Raw genomic sequence first — 21,220 nt, 5'->3', positions numbered from 1 at the left:
AAAACATACCCTGAGAGGGCGTCTTTTTGGTGCGTTCGACGTTCTTTTCCGCTCTCGAAATTCTGCTAGATGGGATACGGCGCCTAGCGGCGACGTTCTTTCTCACCAGTGGAGACGGCATTTAAAAATGCGAGCTTGTCTCGAACTTTTCGCCTCTTCACAGCAGAACTCATCACCGACGAACGGACACCGCAGATGGCACCACAGACGGGCGACCACATGCCTACAGGCAGGCCTAGCACCCCCTAGCTGGCAACACACACACTTCACCCACCCACCCTGAAACTGTGGGTGGGTAACTTCACCCCCCCACAGTTTGTAGTGTGGGTGAAGTTACCTAAATTAGCGCATTTCTCCAACCCATTTTTTAGAGAAAGTGCAAAAAAAACTGTGGTTGATTCTTTGGTCATAGGAATCAGTAAAACATGAAAGTGAAATGTTCAGCGAAATCTGCAGCTCAGCATGATTCGCGGGTCGCAGGCTGTCTTTTCGGAGTGCTTGGCGAATGACATCCTTCTGGTGGGTCGCTTCGACAAAGGGGTACAGGCGTCATTTCCGGGACGGAAATCACGTCAGTGAAAACTTAGGGTATCACGGCATGAAAGACTTTCTTGTAAATATAAAATCTCAAAACGAGCAACCCTAAGTATAACGTAGTCTTTTGTACTAAAGGGTGCTTCCCCACACGAAGATGCTGTGGGCAGGGGTGGCCCTTTAACAGGCCGCTTGCTTCGTTGTAATGGCGTCACTTCCGTGACGGATATGACGTCAGCGAAGTCTTCGTGTAGCCGGGAATAAAGCACTTTCGCGTTAAAAACAATCCCTCATCAGCGTAGCGAATTTGTGACATTAAGGTTAACCGTCGCACCACCTTTGTAACATACAGGTTGCTAACACATTTGCTTCAATGGGGCTCACAATGAGGAATCGAAAAACTTCGTTAAATCCAGGAGTTCGTTACATAGAGGTTTGTTACATCCAGGTTTAATAGAACATACATCTTTATATACATACAGGCTTTTACTGTGAACTTCGGGGTTACCATTCTTTAAGAGAAACCTTGCACGCAAAGGAAGATTTCTTTTGAACTGCAGAATACTGAGGAAATATATATTTTAGCTTTTTTAGTTGCCTAGTGCAGGAAACGCTGCATTCAGCGTCGTCGGTTGTTTGTTAAATACGCTATCAGTTTTTCTTGCTCCTGCGAAGAAGGCCCAAAAAATTAGCAGCGGCTCATCTTGGCTACGCCAGGATATAAGTAGCGTTAGCTAAGGTTCAGCAAGCCAATCCAATTCAATTAAATCCAACCCAATCTAGTCCAGTCCAGTTCAATCCCGTCCAGTCCAGTCCAGTCCGATCCAGTACAGTCCAGTCACTGCTCCTCGCGCAAGCGCAGCAGGGCTGTCCAGGAGCTACGCGAAACGCCTATCATGCGGCTCCGGCGCAGCGTCACACTTGGCTACTGCGCAGCGAAGGCCTACAGCTGGGCACGCGCCGGCGCCAGTGCGGCTGCCGCACCTATGGCGACTCCTCTGGAATGCGCAGACCGGCGAATGTGCAGAACCAATTCTCTACATTGTACTAGAACAAAACGTACACTGTACTAGAAGGGGCCGTGCAGTGGCCTCCGTCACCGGCGTGACTCCCGCAAAATCGCCAGTAGCGGCGGCTGTACCCGTGCCCAATTGGATTGCATTTTCAATCCAATTCAATACAATTATTTTAATGCAATCTAGTCCAATCCAATCCAAATCCAATTCAACCCAATGCTACTCGCGCTTGCGCAGCACACCCTTCAGGGTCTACGTGAAAACGCTCAACCTCGGCCAGTGTAGCTTAGGCTACAATAGAAAGGTGGAGAACGATACCTTTCTTTTACAAACTTGCCATGTGAATATGCGGACCTTTTCTTGCCAGTGTACAATGTTTTAAATCCCAATGCACCACCAGATGCAAAACCCGATAATGAAGGTAATATACCACTGGAGAAAAGGATATTAGTGATTTTAGCCTATTGCACGCAACAAGGTATCTCAAGCGCAGGTAGCTTCCTCGAAACAAACAGTGAGGGAGGTACTCGCTGCTGGTCGCTCTTTCCAGCAAAGTTCCAAGCGACATTTCACGCCGTAGCCCTTCTTTTCTTGAAACGGTTTCGCCCAGTCCCACACCCCAGCAGAGAAGGACCTCTGCATACTCCCCGGGATGTAACACGCCAGCAGAGCGACTGCAGAAACATTTGCTGTAAATGTCGTTCAAAGAAGAAAGTCTTCTGCCACCTCTACTAAACAAGTCGTCGTATCTGTTCCTTGTCCTTTCTGGGCATGGCCTCGCGTGTACAGGTGGCCCTTCACGGCACTGCCACGGCTAACGAAGGGTCGAAAATGGCATGATCTATTGCGGTTCTTTCCAGCGCACCACTAAAGCGACCACCTAATCAACACGGTGGAGCCACCAGGAACTGTCCCTGGGTAGCAAAGTCGTGTGTTCGCCGGCGTAGGTGTCCGCAGCCGCGGATACAGGGCTGCAGACGAGTGGTGCCCCGTGTCCCCGGCGGAAGGAATTTTTTTTCCGCCATGACTCCGCGTTTCGTATTCATGCAGTGGCAAATATATCAATTCAAAACCGGAGCTCAAGAAACACTAGCGTCTCTAAAATGAAGCATCCACGTATTTTTTTAACAAAAAACACTCCCAATATCACTCATGTATTTATGTTGTGCATCAGATATGCGTAATGTTTTGTTTCTGCGCAGAATTGTTCACAAGTATGAACGCAGCCACCAGAATGTGCTGTCTGGGAATGGCTAGGACTATATAAATGCCGCGTTTAACAACTGCTTTAACTTTCGCCGGTTGGCTGAATCCAAAAATAGACAGACAGACAAACATACATACATACAGACAGACAGACAGACCAAACTTTTTTTTGTCATGTATACGAAAAAGACTGTCGTCTTTAAAAATCATCAGCTAGGCGGGCGGAGTTGTGCATAGGCATCTTGAATACGCAGCCCGTTGGTTCCACTCGGCCTTTGTAGGCTGCGAAGGAATGCGGTTCCGCAACTATAATTGCGTGCTCTCTTTACTTCGGAATGAAAAAAATACATTATAACTGGCGTGAATTTCTGTATGTTTTCGTGTCCGCAGTTGAAAACATAAAGAAAATGCAGAACACGCTCACGTGAGCGCGTGCCTGACCGTGACCACCGAACGTCCACGGTGCACCTATCTCAAGCAAAGGACACCCACTGAGGGAAATTGGGCACCATTGGCCAGAAAAAAAGAACTCCAGGGTTCGCTGTAACTGTTGCAATGCTTGCTCAGGACGACAAGAACAAGTCATAGCATGAGCCCCTCCAATGTGACGTCCAATAATTTTCACTTCCAACAGAACGAAGGAAACTTCAACTTAAAGCAACAATGAAGAAGTAAAGTTCGCTGCTGCAGCGAAGAAGCAGCAAATCGGCTGCAATCGTAAAATAAACCGTTGTGATTGTCAGGAAGGTTGCGTACAGCTTCGCTACCTTCAAGTCTTGCGCGTTAGTGTGAGCTTCCTCTATTTTTCGAATTTAAAAATAACCGGTCTCATACGATGTGCATGACATTCAATTATTTTCGAAGAACATTTTGGTGGGATACATGCTACCCTTCTAAAAAAATTCGCAAACAAAAAACAAACTCTTCATGCATATAGGTATGCACATTACATGGCGTTGTTCTTAGCTAAAAGACTACGCTAATGTTAATGTAATGCTGTACCTTCTACATACTTGTTAACGGAGTTCGTTAAAAGTTAAAACATTCAAATTCCGAGGCTTTATGCGCTGAAGCTACCACTGGGCCATGACGTGTTTTGGGGGGAGGGTTTTGTACATCTTTAATTATTGGTAAAAATTGCAAGATTCAGATGACTTAAAATTTTTTCCAGGCCCAATAAGCTGTAAACTTTTGAGAATTTTAATTGTACTACCATAATAGAGGAGCACGGGTAATTGAAAATGTGTGGGAATTTTGCGTGGGCTAAAATACCGGCTGATGGGCGTTTTCATTATTCGAATCCATCAGAAACACTCCCAGTGCTGCGATAGAACCTGTACTCTCCAGCACAACGCCTTAGCCGCTGGGCTACACCGATGCGTCTGGTGTTACCGCCACAGACTTTGTTGCCAAATCTTCATCACCCCTTTTTTATTCTTTGAGATGTGCTAGAAACCATCATCGTGTTACACAAATTCCACCCGGAATATGTTCCACTAGAAACTTGAGACATCACGACAAAAAACGCAATGCGCCAAGTATTGATTTTAAAATTTCAGTTACGTGCAACATCATGTTAAAGGGGTCCTCAAATACCTTCCGCCGATGCATGGATGTACATGTAACCAAATAAACGCATGCATTAGCAACCCCTCCCGCAAGAATATCGTTAAAGAGATGAGTATTAGCTGAGAAATCAAAAACCGCGCATTATCGTCGCGCCGCATTTCCTCCTGGTTTCAACTTTTTCTCGTTGTTGACGGCGCGCAAGACTTCCCTCCCATGATGCTGCGCTCCTCAGCGGTGACGTACTACCGCTATTGCGCTTCTCAGACTGCCGTCTGCTACGGGCAAGCTCTTTTGGCTTTTTAATTTTTGTTCACACCATGGATCCCGCACTCCGCTAAAGGCTGAAAAAGCGAACGAAAGACCTGGCCGCATGTGTGCGGCCTGGCCTTGCCCTTTCGCGATGTACATTGCTGCAGTTGATATCGGCGGCGAACTCGCAGCCGCATGGGGAGGACCATGCGCTCGTTCCCTTTGATGCACCGCGCACTGTTTATCCAAGCTGTCTCAGAGGTGGCCCCGCTGGTGCTTGGGCTTGTTTTGCTGCGGTGGTAATTCCTAACGGCGGATGTGAAAAATACAGTTTAAACCGATACAAAACCCGTGCACAAAACTCGCCGGATCGAATCGCTTCATCAGTGGCGATGAACGGGAAGGTGAAGAGCAAACCGACGCCGCACTCGAGTGGCGTGTACCCGTGTTCTGACAAGCTGCACCGATATCTAGTGAATAGTAATAATAGAGATTTTTAGAATAACGTACGCAGCTGCACGCAAACAATTAGCGAGGACTATTTTTTGCATCTTTCGCACCGCGTATGCGACGTACGTTAAGACGCTTCTGCGTTTTGCAGACGGAAGAATAGCGGACGCTATATTAGCAAAAGAGCGCGCGTACAGTCCGTGAGGTCTCTTGTGATTATAACATGGCGGCAAGTATCACGACAAACATCCATGGTAGCGCTCTTCTGTGGACAGTAATTTGCTTCCGATGAACAAAGGTCTTTGCCACTGTGTTTTAAAATACGTCGACTGGTTATTACGTCGCCCTCACGCAGCTCTGTATCGTCGTAACATCACTCACTGTCCGAACGATGCTTGCAGCTAAGCCAAGCCAGCGACCGAAGCTATGTGTGGGGGTGAATCAGCCCGGCCCGGCCAACAAATCCTCTCCTTCTAGTCTGGCCACTCTCCCCCAATCGGTAGCCTTGCCAGCGCTTCAATCATGTGATCAGTTAGCTTGGGCCGACGTGTGGTGGAGAGCGGCAACATTGGCAAAACATGCTCCGCCGCTGCTATGAGCTTTCCAGCGCTGGCGCAAGCGCCTGACAGTCTGAACTGTTGCATTGGCAACAAGGCACAAACCACTCTCGAAGTCAGTTACGGTTTTGTGATCCCGGTTAAACTTGCGGCACCACCTCTCAACATGTGGGAACTGCAGGCATACCACTCACTCCCATTGGGAAATGCGTGGTGCGTTTCGCATTGTAAAAATACGAGAGGCGATGGTGTGTGTGTTGCGGACGCGTTCGTTTCGCGATGCAATGCGACGTTTTGCTTCTGCGGGTGGATAGTGCTTCGCAGGGTCTGGATTATCTTCCTCGACCGACGTACGACTCAACCTCGCATGTGGTATGTGCAGTGTGCGTGGCTAAAAGCCATCTCGCCTTATGCGCCAGAGTTAAGTGACTTGCTGTTCGTCCCCTCAAGCCGCGCTCGAGGTGATTGCCGAATTTACGACGGGCAGGAGGAGGCAACCCATCGTCTGTCAATCGCGGTTCGGACTTGCAACGCATGTTGTGACGTTGTGTTCATTCGAAACGCATCTCTGGATTGTTTCGAAGTTGAATAAAATGTATGCGTCAAACCCGGGCATTCGGCTGAGGGCGTTCTCTGCGATTGCACGAAAGAAGTGCCACGGGGCTTCAACGCTTTCTTTATGGAACGTAGTCAGATAAAAGAATATCCACGTCGTGGTATGGCCATGTTGCATTCAATAAAAACGGTTAAGCGTTTGTTTACACTTTTTTGGGTTGTCGTAAAATGTCCAAGCACTCCGGCACTCCGCTGGCAGATCAGCTGGCGAGCCGACGCTGAGCAGACGACACATCTCTTTGCTGGAAGTGCGTGAAAAAGCATAGTAGGATGTCTACCTTATGATGAAGATCTGTTAATCGGGGACGTAGACATGTGAAGATGGCGGCTTGCAAAAACAAGCAGGGAAGGGTGAGAAAAGAGCGACAAACTTTGCAACAAAAATGTGACCTTTCCGCTGCACGTGAAAGAGTAATACTTGGCACAGCTGACATTGACGACCCATTCTAACGATCGCGCTAGTTCATTTGGTGTGCTTAAAACGCCTTTCGGGGCCCCTTTAAATACGAAAAGCCATTTTGAAGAGGTTCACACACCTCCTCACAGGCATTATTCTTAAGAAATTCTTGGCTTTCCGAGAAAGATGGGAGAAATTTACGTGCTTTCAGCACACACTTTACGAACTAATAATTTATTTTCACCTATTATACAGTAAGTATGCAGTTTAGGTCAGCATACCTCATGCTTCCCCAACGTGTTTGCAATGCTACATTTTTCCCATTGGAAATATTCGACGACTTTATGAAATTCTCCAAGACAGGGTACAGTGAGAAAATGCCCCTAATTAAGGGAGCGTTGTATGGCAAATGAAAATATTTTTGAAAGAACCCGAATATGGCCTACCTGTTTTAGAACTTGCTTAGTCATGCCTTCAGGTTTACCCGCCACCTTTTATATCACATGCGCACAACGGTGACCGTAGGTGACTGAATCTTACAACGTTAAAAAACTTTGTTGAGGGTAAGCAACTTATGTGTGATGTCATTCATCCGTTCCTTGCCTTGCCCATCGGGTGGGTCGAATATAACCATGGCCATGAAAACATGACAATGATAGATCACCTTCACGTGCAATCAACAGCGTGCCCTGGTTTCACATAACTACGGCCAAAAATTAGACCGCTGCAATTGCTTTTGCAGGAAAGTCTGCTCTACTGCTCAAGCTGATGGTGGTGGTGGTGGTGAAAAACGTTCTTTACTGAGCTCAATGGGTAGGGAAAGGGGTGTGGTCAGCCTCCTTCGTCCAGGAGGCCGCGGGCCTGCGCTGCATCCGTGGCTCGTTGCACCAGCGCGAGTTGACGCTCCGGCGCCGAGCTGGTCAGCGCAGACTCCCACTGCTCAGGGGAAGGGGATGGGATGGGGTGAGGGTGGTGGGGACAGGAGTATACTAGGTGGTAAGTTGAGAGTGGGATGTCACACTGTGGGCAATTGTAGGGGAACAGAGATGGGCAGATGTGGGACAGGATGGTGTGGTTGTACTATGTCTCGGTTTGCAGTCGCCGGTAGATATACGCTTGATGGTTGGAAAGAGTGTGATGAGGAGGTGGGTATATCCTTCTTGTGTGTGTGTAATGAGAGAGAATGGAGCTGTATGTGAGGTCGAAGCTGATGTTCAACAAAAAAAAATACATTGCATAACCTTGCACATTCATGAAATACCTTGCTCAGACCCTTTGGTAATACACTTCTCAAGTGTTCCCGTGCTACTGACTACAGGTACAGGCATCTGCGATTACAGTACAAGCTTGCGAACTCAAATTTCGCACGCATGTTATCGTTTGTACTTTAGGGAAAAATAAAAACCTATATTTTACAAGCCACGTCGCACCTTATAACCACAGAACTACCCAAGCTGCCTCGAGGTAGCAGCTGTTTCCTATGATAAGCGGCCATTGCGAAGAAATAGCTAACTTTCCCACCTTTATGGAAGGAAAATTATTCCCTACTCATTTACCTTACCAACCATCATAGCGGCAGTTAGGCAAGGGCGGTCGGTAACGCATGCTGAATATAAAGAACCCAGGATAAGGGGATACACCCGCTACGTCATAATAGTTACGGTGATGCTGTCGTGTCCGTCTACTGCTATGAAAACCCGCTTGGTGTCACCCACCTTCGAACCAGCATGGTTACAAAATTACTGCACTTGCGTACCAGTTGAACGGGCGATGCAACTATTTCGAGTTCCAACTCTACGTATTGTAAATAAGTAAGGCGACCCGCGAGAAACCCCCTCTCCCCGCCCCCCCCCCCCCAAAAAAAAGAGTACACACTCCCCTCTCTGCCCCCCAGCCTAGAAACAACGTAGCGGCGTGCACAGTCGACAAGTCATTATTTTCTACAGAAATTTGTCGGGTGCGCGAGCTTTTTCAAAAGGCTTATTGCGCGCAAAACTATGTTACCCCAAGATATACGAGTAGTGCATTTCTGAGAAACGCCTGCCAGCTTGGGTTCCAAAATCAGCCGCTGTCATCACCTACCCGTTTCTTTCCAAATTGACATTTTGTCCATCTTTGAGCTTGAGACAAACTTATCACAGCACACACTGCAGCGTCCCTTGTTTTGGGGTAATTGGAAGCGCTAGAGGAAGCAAAATAAACTTTCACTATATATACCTCGGTCGCACAGCGGCCAGCGCGATCAACTACGGCGCTCTAACATCGGTTAGCCTTCGGCGGCGGCTTCGGCCAATGCACATGCTGCCTCGTTTGCGTACTCAGACAGGCCGTCGAAAACCTGCTAAAAGAGGCAGAAATGCGGCTCGACTTTTGTGACACAAATGCATGCGAGCCAGCATATCCTACACATTTGACGGTGTTTAGCAGAGATTGCGTACAGAGTTTCTCCGGGAGTTTCTTCCTCCAGACCGTGGGACACAAGATTTTGCGGGAACTGCGCACTCCTTCATATAAACAGGAACCTTCAAGCAACAGTGGTAAGACTGCTGCGATGCCTTATATTCACGGTGTTAGCCACAGGCTGAAGAAGGTTGTGGGAAGAACAGGTGTTCACCTGGTTTTTTCGGCTCACAACAGACTTAGAAAGATGTGTGCGGGAGTTAATGGTGGTTCGCGTTCTCGTAGAGATCGGGAGATTAACCACGTGCGACCCTTCACCAAGTGCAGGGTCGGCGTGGTTTACTTCATTACGTTGGCGGTGCCTGTACGTACGGCTTATGGAGCACGCGTCCAGTGTCAAAGCAAAATCCGGTGGCTGGCGCCCCTCGCACGTGTCGTCCTGCAAGTGCACTCCTGAATTTGAGCAGTGTAAAGTGATAAAGCACTACGGAAATCAGCGCACGCGTGAGCTGGATGCATACACGATTTATTTGAGTGGCACTGGTTGTGTAAGCAAACCTTCGGTTGCCTTGTCTCCACAGGAGATTGCGTTTATGGAGGACTAGGCCGAAAGGTCGAACTAGTATTATGTTTACGCGAAGACCCCTTTCTTGTCTAAACTTTTAAAGTTTTTTTTTTGTAATCTTTTATGTTTCTGTATTATTTCCGCCCTTAACCCGGTGTAACCTTTGTGTTCATATTGCTGAGCGGCAAATAAACACTTTTTTCGTATAGTCAGCGCTATGTGTGTGAAGCCTACTTTTATGTGTCCCGTCTTGAGTTCTGTTTTTGTTAGATTCTTGAGGGAAAGTCTCTCACCGTGGTGAATGCTTTCCTTACCTCTAACAGATGCACTTGCTGTGTTGGTGCAGCACCGTCCTCATTGATTCCATTATCACTTATGCTGTCCTCACGGACATCAGAGCAAAAACACGGTAAAATTGTCATGACGCCAACCGGCCAGAGCACGTACTTATGAAGCACCACCTTAACGGCCACCGTACAGGGCACTCTTCGCCAGCAGATCCCGCCACCAAGGCAAAAAAAATCCACTCCACCTGCATGTCGACGACCGGGCGCGTGGTGTATAAGAAACGGTGTGACGTCAAACCTGCAGCGCCAAATGACAGTGCTGTCTTACCGGCAAACATTTTTTTGGTTTCTTTTGGTCACCGTATCTGTCCCCGTCTCCCGCAGAATTGCGCCAGGAAAGTAGCCGGAACGGAGTCGCGACTCTGTTGGGCGACTTTCCACTAGGGTCCCGGAGCGTGAAAAAGGAGTAATTTTCGCGGGGCAGACACATTTGTGACCCCCGTTTTTCTTATAGGGAAGGTGGCAAACGTTTTCCAATGGAAAATATTTTAGGTTACCTAAAAGTGAGACAAATAGCGGGAAAGGTTGGATGCAGCCCGAATACGATTGAAAGTCACCTGCTGATAAGGAGGTAGGATCTACCATCCTAGGAAACCTTTGTTTCAAGGGCAATCGCAAGGTCTCTCTGAGCAGTGGTGGTGGCGTGAACAAAAATATTTAAGCATATGTGACAGCAGCGTGAAGGAAACATAAAATGTGAGTGGAAAAGAATTTTCAGTATACCTTAACAGCAGGGTGTTTCCTCTATGTTTAACATACTGAATGTGGGTTTTATTCTGATTGTTTGATTTAATAGAGTTTAACGCGCCGAAGCTACATAGGTGATGAGCCGCGCCGTAGTGGAGGGCTCCGGATTAATTTAGCCACATAGGGATCTTTAACGTACACCGAAAAAAAAACACCCGCATTTCCCCGAAGGGGAGCATGGGGAAGTGCGAATGCACGGGTGATGCTATGAGGGGGAGTTATGTTGAACTGTGGTGGCATTCGCCCGTTAGTTGCATTTAGCACCCCCGCGTGATCAAGTGGGGATTCACACACCCCGTTAGTCGTTCTCTGGAAATCTTGGTGAATTAAAGTGTATGTTCGAGGAGATCACACACACACGCAAGTAAAGTGAAACGACAGTATTCTTTATTCAGCACTTGTTGGTGTTGTCGTTGTAGTTGACGGTCATTATGACCGCCCTGTGGTCACTGAAATGTACGGTCAAGAGTTGTTGCAAGACCGCGCGTATCAGACAGTTCCTCGCAAAGGCCAGGTCGATGTAGCTGCCGTTGATGGTGGTGGGAGCCTCTAGCGGTAGGCACGTCATGGAGTGGTTGGCGAGCATTTATTCCATCAACCACTCGCCGCCCTTTCGCACGTCCACGTTAAAGTCCCCAACAACCACGACCGCGTCCGAGGGCTTTACGCGCCTGGCCACACTCTCCATCGCCGCGTCCACGTATTCGACGACGTCGTCGCGCGAGATGTTTGGCGCGAGGTAGGGGGTGACGACCACTATTCCGTCGCACGAGTACGCGTCGGTGTAGACGACACTGTACGGCGACTCGTCCCTGACCGGCGAGGTGGACACGGCGTGCAACACGAGGTTCGCGTAGACGTGACCGACGAGGTACACGCCGCAGCACTCGCCTCGACTTCCGCTCCTGGCGAAGCAGCAGTCGTCGATTGGGAAGTGGGAATGCACGGGTGATGCGAAAGAATTCTTCTTGGCCAATCGCCCTAAGTGGGTATGTGGTGCGGACGGACGGACGGCGGTGGACGCGTGATTCAGGGTCGCTTAAGAAGTGCATTCGCACTTAATATCGCACAACACTGGCGCGTTGGCTGTTCGCCTCCATCTGAAAAGCGGCCGCCGATGCCGGGAATCGAACATGCATCCTTGGGCTCAGCTTGACAACGCCGTAGGCATTAAGCGGCCGCGGTTGGTGGGTTTATTCTATCCTTCCCTTTGACGTACACCTATTGTGTATTTCTTTATTGCAAGACTATTCTGTTATAATTCCACTGTTCGTTTCTGTGCTTTGCCGCAAGCGTATGCACGGTTTGAAGAGACAAAACAATTCGGCTAATTATCGCGTTCCTTAATCGTCCAGGTGCCGCTCACTGCGCCAGGCCTCAGGCTCGGAACAACAATCCGGGACACCGACAAGGGGGATGTGAAGGATATCACCTACACCGCTCTCTTACGAGCAAGGGCAAAAGATGCAAAGTAAGTATGCGCAAGGCATGAACACCAGGGCACGACACTGCGGAGCCTGTTATGCCGATTTTTTCAAGACCCTATCCTGGCGGCCGAAGTATTGTGCTTTTAGGCCGTCACAAAAAGTGTAGGCAGGGTCCGCTAACCGGTGGTTCATTGAAATGAGGCATGGGTTAACATTCTGATACAACGAAAGTAGTCACATCGCCCAGAAAAAACCGTCGTTCTACGTTCCAATTAACTAAGGCAAATGCAAATACTGAGCACACATTTTCATTACATCGACCTGAGCCCTTCGAAACACCATTTAGTTTCTTGTTTACCAACATCTGGATGACCGTTGAGGAGACCACAAACAACAAAGCGCTTAATGCATTTGCGGTAACGTGAAGTAAAACCACGCGGCTTAGGCGGTACACTGATGCGAAAGAACCTGGACAGTATACCTAAAAATCATTAAAAAGGTCGACCAGCTAGTATTTTACGCAAAGCTTCTACCACACTGCTGAAAGAAAAGGGGGGAGGGCAATAAAAAAATCTTTTTTTACGCGTTCTTCCGAAGGAATAAATAAACGCGTCACAACAAGCTAATAAAATTCTGATATAATGTGAAGTAGTTGTGCTCGAGGACAAAAGATTTCCCCATGGAAATATGGTTTTGCGGGCGGCGTTCCTAGTCCGGGATGTACCAAGCCGTGGCAGCCGCTCTGAGACGAGACACAAGGTTGATTTGCATGTGTGGAACGCAGCTCGTCAGCTCGGACTTCTACTTCACCAGGGAGGGCAAAGAGATGGGGTTTGGGTGTTAGGCGACATTGCAACAATCTTACGAATATGTTGTATTGCCGATGCGGGAAAGCTGTTGGCACGCTATGATCTCAGAGCGGCGGAAATGTTTGCCTTTTGTTGCCATTCTTTCATCAAGTTACTGCAGGCGTGCATTGAACAAGTTGCTTTCGCCCTAATTGAGGCAGTCTATGTGCACATATGACATCGTAAAAAGGGTTGCGGCTTTTTTTAACGGACACGCCTATTTTTTCTATCCTGCCTCAAACACTTAGGGCAATAAAACTTGAAGTATACACTTCTTGACATTTGTAACACGCTTTGGTGGGGCATCCTATCATGAAACATTAAGATCCTAGGTAACAATATAATACCACAATTATATATGTGAACGTTCACAACTACGTAACACATGTATTGCAAAAATACCTTCATCCCGCTGCAAAGTGTGCTTGAGAGAAGGTAACCTATTGAATCTCGCAGGATTAACTGTTTATCGCGAGCCAAAATTCACCTGTTGTTGGTTTCATAAAAAATTACACCGAACCACCAGGTAGAGCCCGGTGGGGAAGTGCAACGCGCAGAACCAGGAGGTGTGGTGCTGGTCGCGTATAGATATTACACAGCTCCCCATTGTGAAGTAGGTTTTTAAGGTAAATAAAAGGGGGTCGTGTACTTGCAATTATAGTGCATTCGAATACCGGGTCTTGTTGGTCTCGTTTGTGTGTCAGGAAACGTGGGAAGGAATAAAAAATCCCGCATGTATAGTGATAATTTAAGGTCATCCGCCGAACGTGTCTCTGATCATGAACTCGGGATTTCACCATTAGCGACCACGCTTTAGCGGTGACAAAATTATCTACACAAAGTCCTAAAAAGCTGTGTTTTGCGTATACGCCGTGCGCTAAGAACAACGTGACTCTCTTTCCGCATGTCTCCTGGCGGAGTACAGATTGGAAACTTTCGGCCGGTCTTCAATCACATTATCGCCAGCTACACGGTTCAAGGTTCTGTGAAGCTTGAAATCGCGCTTATATGTATTTATTTGTGTGGAAGACTTGTGTGTTGTGCTAAATATTGCTTTCTTTGGCTACGTAAAAAGCGATGGTATTTACCCTGTCGTAATACCCGCTGGGTTCTTTAAAGCTGAGAACGCCCCAACATGCGACATTGATTGTAGTACCGACAATTTACGTTACCTCTGGTACACAAACTAATGCCAATATGTCAGCAGATAGCAAACGCCCTGTAATACTCATATTACTCTGACAAAGTCTAATCAAGTAAATTGTGTTTCTTTTTTGTTCATGACCTGCCATCCAAATGAAACGACCAATGAAGTATGAAATCGAATTGGCCGAAATATTGTTAGAATAGAGTGTCACGAGTACCAATATTTCAGTTCAGTTCAAAGGAGAAGATAGGAAAGTGTTGTAACAGGCAACGATACGCACCGAAAAATTTCCCGCACTAGATTTTCTGACATCTCCAAATCTTGAATAGCCATGATTAGGTAGGTTGCGTTCGCCCAACCGTTTTTCGATGTAAACACGCAGTACGAAGAGATGTGCCCATTTAAAGTATCTGTATGCCGAACGTTTGCTATTCGTGTGCTTTTAAAATAAAAAACCGCATCTAGCAAACCATAATAAAATTGGTTCGGCTTTGTTAAAGTTTCGGTTTCGATCAGCTTTCCAGCTGGCGTACAAGCGGAGTCAAATTATGCATGTGTGCAAGTGAACTTTTTAGCTCACAGCTTCGGCATATTACTATAGCACCCCCCTACAGCGGAACCACAAACCAGAAAAAGAGCGGTAAAGGTGCAAAAAAGCCCACCCACAGCACCGATGCGTTAATAACTGGTTTATTCTAAAATAAAACACCTCAGTTTGTGCTTTTCTTGCTTTGCATAAAGCTTTGTACAAAGAAAAGAAAAGACTTGCATTGGTAATGACTAATTTTCTGTATTTATTATGACAGTTAGAAAAGGTCCAGCATTACTCTCGAATCTCTCTTGGAGCATATGACAGTGTATGTGGATTCAACGATAATACAGTCGCCCACAGGATTAGCTGGAACAGAAGATTCGACATTAGCAGAGAAGATCTCAAAAGGTCTGATCCAAACTGTTTAAAGGGATCTGGAGGACCTCCTTAATTTTGAATGGAGGGAAGTGGTTGTCACTAATATATCCTACACGAAAGCAAGGAAGAAAATAAGTGGGTAACGCATTGCTCCAGCTATCACAATGGACGACTGTACAAGACGACATCTGTTAAAAAGCAAGGTCTATGCAATGGTCCCTTCATGGCAACCGGTATTGTTAGTTAAGGAAGTTTGACTTGGTGCTACCAGGTTCACCTATAGTCATGTTTGGTAGGGATTTCAGATTAGCCGGTGAAGAATCTATAGCAATTGTACATACAACTGAACCCAGCATGTTATTTTGTAGCAGAGGAGATTTCACACATTTTAAGGACCTCTTTCAGGAACTGGGTAATTTTTACAGGGGTTCTTAGCTAATTAGGTTACTAAATTTTGACTGGATTTGAAGCCCGATCCCCGCGAATGTTACATGTACGATACGAGGACTAAAAGAAGCTGTCGCTTCATGAATCGCCATTAGCGACCTGTGAAGCGCAGATTAGAAAATATGTTTTCTGAATGCGATAAAGAAAAAATCAGCAGAAGTTTAGAGAATTGCCTGTAATACGTAGCGTTCTTCTATTGTCGTTTTTGTAGTTTTACTTTGTTTGTTTTCGCCAATGATGCAAATGACTAGCCTTATAGTGATGAAGTGCTTTTGCTACGTTAAATATGTTGGTTACGAAGATGCAAGGCGTACGCCGAGTTGGTCTTTTATCCCACTTTTACACGTATTTTAAAGTTCTTTTGGGGACTTTGATTGCTTAGTCTTTAGTTTTTGTTTTAAGCATAAAATATACAGGGGTAGGTTTAGTGAAACTTTTGTTTTACAATTTTTCACTTTTTGGGTTTCAAAAATTCAGTCCAGTTTGTTTGCCGCATGTGGACTATTATAACGACTAAAATTGTTATTTCCACCGAACCGGCATTTTTGTGGACGTGAAAACCATCACATCATGCCGGCTCTGGGGCTACTCGCCAAATACTTTTACGCATAAAAAGTTGCCCGCACATGATGCCGTAAACAGTGGTTGCAGCAACGTCTTGTTGACCGGTAGAGGCGTCTCAGATTTGCTTATCACTTTTCCGACGGCGTCTGAATCCTTGGGAACGAAAATGAAGAACAGTGCTACGATAGGTCGCGTAGTCAAACGGAAAAGAGGAGGAAAATGTTTAAAGGGGTCTCTTACTTCCACAAGATTTCATAGGTTTTAGATCAAATTTGGAGATTTTTACAAGACAAAGGATTCAAAATAAGGCAGTATTTCGACCAAATAATTTCTTAGCAACAATTTGTACCCGAAGAAATTTTGTGCGTTTTTCAGAAGACAGTCCGTATTATTAATAAATTAACATTTGTACTCCCTGGCGTGTTATCAACTAAGCGCCCGTGGAACCCCAGTTTCTAAATGCCATGCTGCTGAGCCAACGGAGGCGTTGCGTGTCCTGCCACGACGTCTGTTCTCGTGATGCAGGTGAAACACAAAACCGGCCGTGTGAATACATTTAGTTGCGCTGCAGAGCACGAGGTCGCGGGTTCGATTCCCGGCCGCGGCGGCCGCTTTTCTGATGGAGGCGAAAAGCAAAAACGCCCGTGTGTACGAGATTTCGGCGCACGTTAAAGATCCCCAGGTGGTCAAAATTAATCCGGAGCCCTCCACTACGGCGCGCCTCATCGCCTGCGTTGCGTCGGCGCGTTAAACCCCCACAATCAATCAATCATCAATCAGTGAATACATTTAGGAGCACGGTAAAGATCCTCACTTGCGGTTAAAATCATGCGTATCCTTTCCACTCAGCCCACCTCATGTTCAAAATGTAGCGTCAGACAGCAAAAGCGAGAAAGTTTTGAATCGCCGACTGGGCGGTGCTATCCCTCTTCTGTAAGCTCTTTCCCACCCACTTCTCCGCGTTGCTTTCGACAACCTGATGCCCTTTTTGCAGCATACTCATAAATGAAATTTTGGTACCGTGCCTGTAGGTTCGCTCTCAGAATTGTGGACGACATCGCCTACTATGCCCTTGAAGTTGGAATGGACGAGCAGAACTTTAGACCTTACTTTGATAGGAAGGACGGTGGGCAAAAATGGTCACCAAACAGATTCGACCATCCTGATGCCCTTCGCCTTGAGAAGGGTCAACTCGTCTGCATCCAGATGGCCATGGCGAACAAAAAGGAGTTCACGGTAAGTGCCATATCTGTACCGACAACGACTTGGTCTTCAGCAGCCCTACCCAAGTTTTCGGAATCTAAACAATGCTTTTCAGGAGGAAAGCATGTTCGGGCCTGTTAGCACATGGTTTTTAGAAATAATACGCGGCGCAGAAGGGACGCGAGACAAGAGAGACAGGGACGAGCGCTCACGTTCGTGTGATGTTTCTTTTGTCTTTCGTCGTTTCTGTGCTATACGTTCTTTGTTTATAAAGGCGTTGCGAATTTTTAAAAGAGACGCTTGGCTTGGTGTTTAACCCAAAATGAAATAGATTGTATAATACAAGAAGACAGAAAAAAGCAATTTTCAACACTTGCATAAGGTTTTCCTTGCTTTATCAGATAAGTACGATGTGGAAGGTGCTCAAGCCGCCTGTGCAGCTTATTGGACGATGATACACCACAGTATTTCCCACGCACAAATTTGAGTACTATGTGTCCAAGCTTTTCAGTATATTTTGGATGACTATAGAGATTAAAGACAGTGTGGAATGGCGCTTGTGCAGGCCGAAGAAGGTGTTTACATCGTCCAGCTGCACTGGTGTCATGGTGTAAGGATATGACGTTATATCCAGCCAAAAGCAGCATCGTGAACTAGTGATTGTCGGCCAGTGAGGCACAAATAACGACGAGAAACGCCGCTGTTGTGTGATACGCTGAGGCAGTTTCAACCAAGCATAGTTGTAATGACAAAGCTTGTTTCCGCAGCAGCTTTCTGTACGGGAGCTACTCAACCCTGCTAACCGACAAGCCACCGACCGACATTTTTACAGAAGCGCTGTATTACGTCACCTTTCAGTTACGTTCTGATGACAGCTCATTCAATACTTCAGCTCCGCGTGTATTTTAACCGCGAGACATTATAAACCGCGAGCCATGTTCCAAATTGCGAGTAGGATACGTTATTCTTGATTGAACAGCCCCGTGACTTCATACCTTGCAGGTTTAAGCCACACTCCAAATATCCCCATCCCCGTCCTCGGCTCGGCCTCTCGGCTTGTGCGGGGAAAATTTCAACCGCTATGAAGGGGGAGTGGCGCTGGTGCCAACATTCATTGTCAGTACTGAGCGGTGGTATCTAGAGCCTTGTAATCGAACAAGGCCGCTTTTTATGACTGCATATAAAAACAAATCAATTTACACCTATGTTTAAGTACATTGATGCTAAAACGCGAACTTTTAGATATTGAGTTTGTCGTTTGCTTGGCTCGGATTTAGCGCTAGTTTGGCGGGTTTGACAAGGGTAGACGCTGTAAAGCTTCGCGTTTTCCAATCGTTGTCCTCAGACAGAGGTGTAGTTAATTTGTTTGAAGAAACGGGACATGATGAAGACACGTTCGTTAAGTCAGGCAGTCTTGACTTTCCTTAAATCAATTAGAAAAGAAAGGCTTTACATTACACAGTATGGCCTTTTGATCGCTGTGGTAGACAATCAGAGGTTCTGCCATCATGACTCGACACAGTCTTTTTGAAAACGTGACATCTATGCTGGAATGGTTTTGGGTGGTGGGTCAATCGGTGTCTTCAGAAGCAACGAGTATTGTGCAACATGATGATCTTGTTTCCTTCAACCGATTGCTTGGTCACGTCCACGTTTGTCTCTGCAGTGTCTTTTCTATCTGTGCCTGTTGTGTATGCATTACTTCGACCCGGCAACTCTGAACGTGGGTCTGGGACGTGTTCCGTCACAAGTACACAGTGACGATCATGAGCAAATCAGTGCGACGACCGCACGCGCATTTTTCTTGACGTTGGGCGCTTAGGAGACGTTGGTGGTCATGAAGGGATCAGTCATGTTACTCTTGGTGTGGACATCCACTCTGCCGTCATGGTGATGTAGGTCGGACGACAATGTTGGCAATCGGCACCCCATGAGTTCAACAGTGCAGTCGACTATAGTTCCGTGAAGCAGAGGATGTCAGTTGTGCCCAGGACTTCTTCCTGTGTAACGGCTTCCCGGTGCTTCTGAAGAGACCTAAGGTTGAGTGCAGCGACGATCATGACTTCCTGCTCGTCTTCGTAGCGCTTCTACGTCTGTAGCACGGTCTCTTGAAAAAGAAGACGCCTGGCCTCCCTTGTGCCCATCATCATCATCATAAGCATATTCGATTAAACCACTCATCAGAATGGGTGTCGCGCCTCATCGTCTTTTTCTCCACATTTTTTTGCTGAAATCCGGGACAAAGGGACCTCCGTAGGTGAGCCACTCCGAGCGGAATTGTCTTATTACCTTTGACCGCCTTCTCACCTCTGGGGAACAGAAATGAACCCGCCGTTCCAGTGAACCCGTTGAGAAAGTTTAGGCCAGTTAAGAAGAAGAAGCGAGCCGCACCCATTCATATTGCGCCGCCTTTGCCGACCTATGGATGGTGCCTTCGTGGCTGCGTGACTCCCGCTACTATGGCGCCGACTTTTGCCCTTTGAGCGTGACCCCAGTAATATTGACGTCTGTGACACTGGTCTGGACCATGGGGGCCCTCATCGAAAACCGGCGGGTCGTGCGGGAGCGACTAACACTTGTTAAGACTTTCTACGCATCGGGCTACCACCTATATGTGAGTTAACTAATCTGTTAAGAATTTTGACCGACCAAAATGATTGTCAGGACAAGATTAACAGAGAAACATAAAATATCATGGAGATTGAATAGCTCAAGACGGAGATGTTTGACGCCTTTGATTTTGGAGGCAGGGTAATATCGGTGAAAGTTCAACTGTAAATGAAGATCACCCATGCCATGAGTAACCGACAAGCTCGCATAGCGTCCGTCAAAGCAACAATTGGGTCAGACCTCCGACAGCACCGAAAGGATGAAGATGCAGATGCGAAAAATATGGAACCAACGAATAGAAAGAGCAACATTGGCCCCCTAAATCACAGATGCCCCTACAATTCAGCATTCAATTTGCAAGATATCTTGCCAATGGAGAACGGCCGTATTGGGTGCTGCGCCGGAAATACATCATACCATCTAACGGACGATAACTGGTCAGCGCAAACTGAAATTCTTCTGAGTATAGACAAACTAGAGCAAGCAGAAAACACCGCTGACGACTCGACCGTTGGTTATCAGACACCAAGAATAACAAATGCGGCAGCTGAGGTACAAGAAATTGCGAGAAACAGTTAGCAGCCGGATAGCCGAGTGGCAAGACGAAAACACTACCATGTTTTTGGAGCGTCCGCACATGTTTATGTTCGTGAAAGTAAGAGATCGCATGAAACTTATGAAAGGCCGACAGATAGGCAGAAAAGGAACAACCACCCCGATAGAGAATGAATTTAGGAGTGGTTTGCTTCGCAACGTGGCACATGAAAGACGCAAGCGGACCCAATGGATGCGGTGTGGCAATATGCAGAGGATACACCGAGTCGCTGAAAGCCCCAGGACTACAGAGAGAGTTAGGCCAAAGGGAAGTCAAAAGGAAGCAACGCCTTCGATTAAAAAGAACTCTCCGAGGCTTCTCATGGTTTCACAAACGACGCAAGCTTCTGGGAAGAACGGAAAAGACTGCCGGCGAACAAAGCCTTTTGGATCCACAAGCAGTGGTGACTTCTTCTGTTGCAGGCGTCTCAGCTACATGCAAGGTTCAGAAGCTGCTCATCGAGGCCAGTGTTCCAAGCTTCGGCGGGGTATTAAGCATCGATTTCATCGGTTGAAGCAGAAGCGGCGAGCTCTCTGACCTTTCTTACTTCAACGGACTTGAATTCTTGGTACCTTTTAACTGGACTGCTTGCGGCCATGGACACTAGCATGCCGTGATACTTTTAGCCTTTTTCGCGTGGGGAAGGAAGTTGAAAAAGAAGACCCCTCGCCTTCCTCTTTCCCATCATCATCATCAGGATCAAATTTTATTAAACCACTTATAGGAACGGGTCTCGGCAGCTCGTCGTTCCTTTCTCCACACGGACTTGCGACGGTGTCCAGGTGCGGCTTTCTTGAGCGGTCGCACGTCTTCATCA

The 21,220-nt window shown here is 47.0% G+C and overlaps 1 protein-coding gene across 3 annotated transcripts in view; it reads left to right on the top strand.

Annotated features, from left to right (window-relative positions):
- Positions 1-21,220, top strand: part of LOC144147285 (uncharacterized) — a 66,572-nt gene that overhangs the window by 877 nt on the left and 44,475 nt on the right. For all 3 annotated transcript variants that reach the window (XM_077679381.1, XM_077679380.1, XM_077679382.1), the window contains exons 2-3: positions 12,008-12,123; positions 17,027-17,231. In XM_077679381.1, the coding sequence (XP_077535507.1) occupies positions 12,008-12,123; positions 17,027-17,231 (321 nt within the window). The remainder of the gene's footprint in view (positions 1-12,007; positions 12,124-17,026; positions 17,232-21,220) is intronic.

Source organism: Haemaphysalis longicornis, unplaced genomic scaffold (genome assembly GCF_048455015.1).
Source record: "Haemaphysalis longicornis isolate Haplotype H1 unplaced genomic scaffold, Haemaphysalis longicornis Haplotype H1 scaffold_7, whole genome shotgun sequence".
Taxonomy (NCBI): domain Eukaryota; kingdom Metazoa; phylum Arthropoda; class Arachnida; order Ixodida; family Ixodidae; genus Haemaphysalis; species Haemaphysalis longicornis.
Note: the sequence above shows the minus strand (reverse complement) of the source record. Positions and strands in the feature narration are given on the sequence as shown.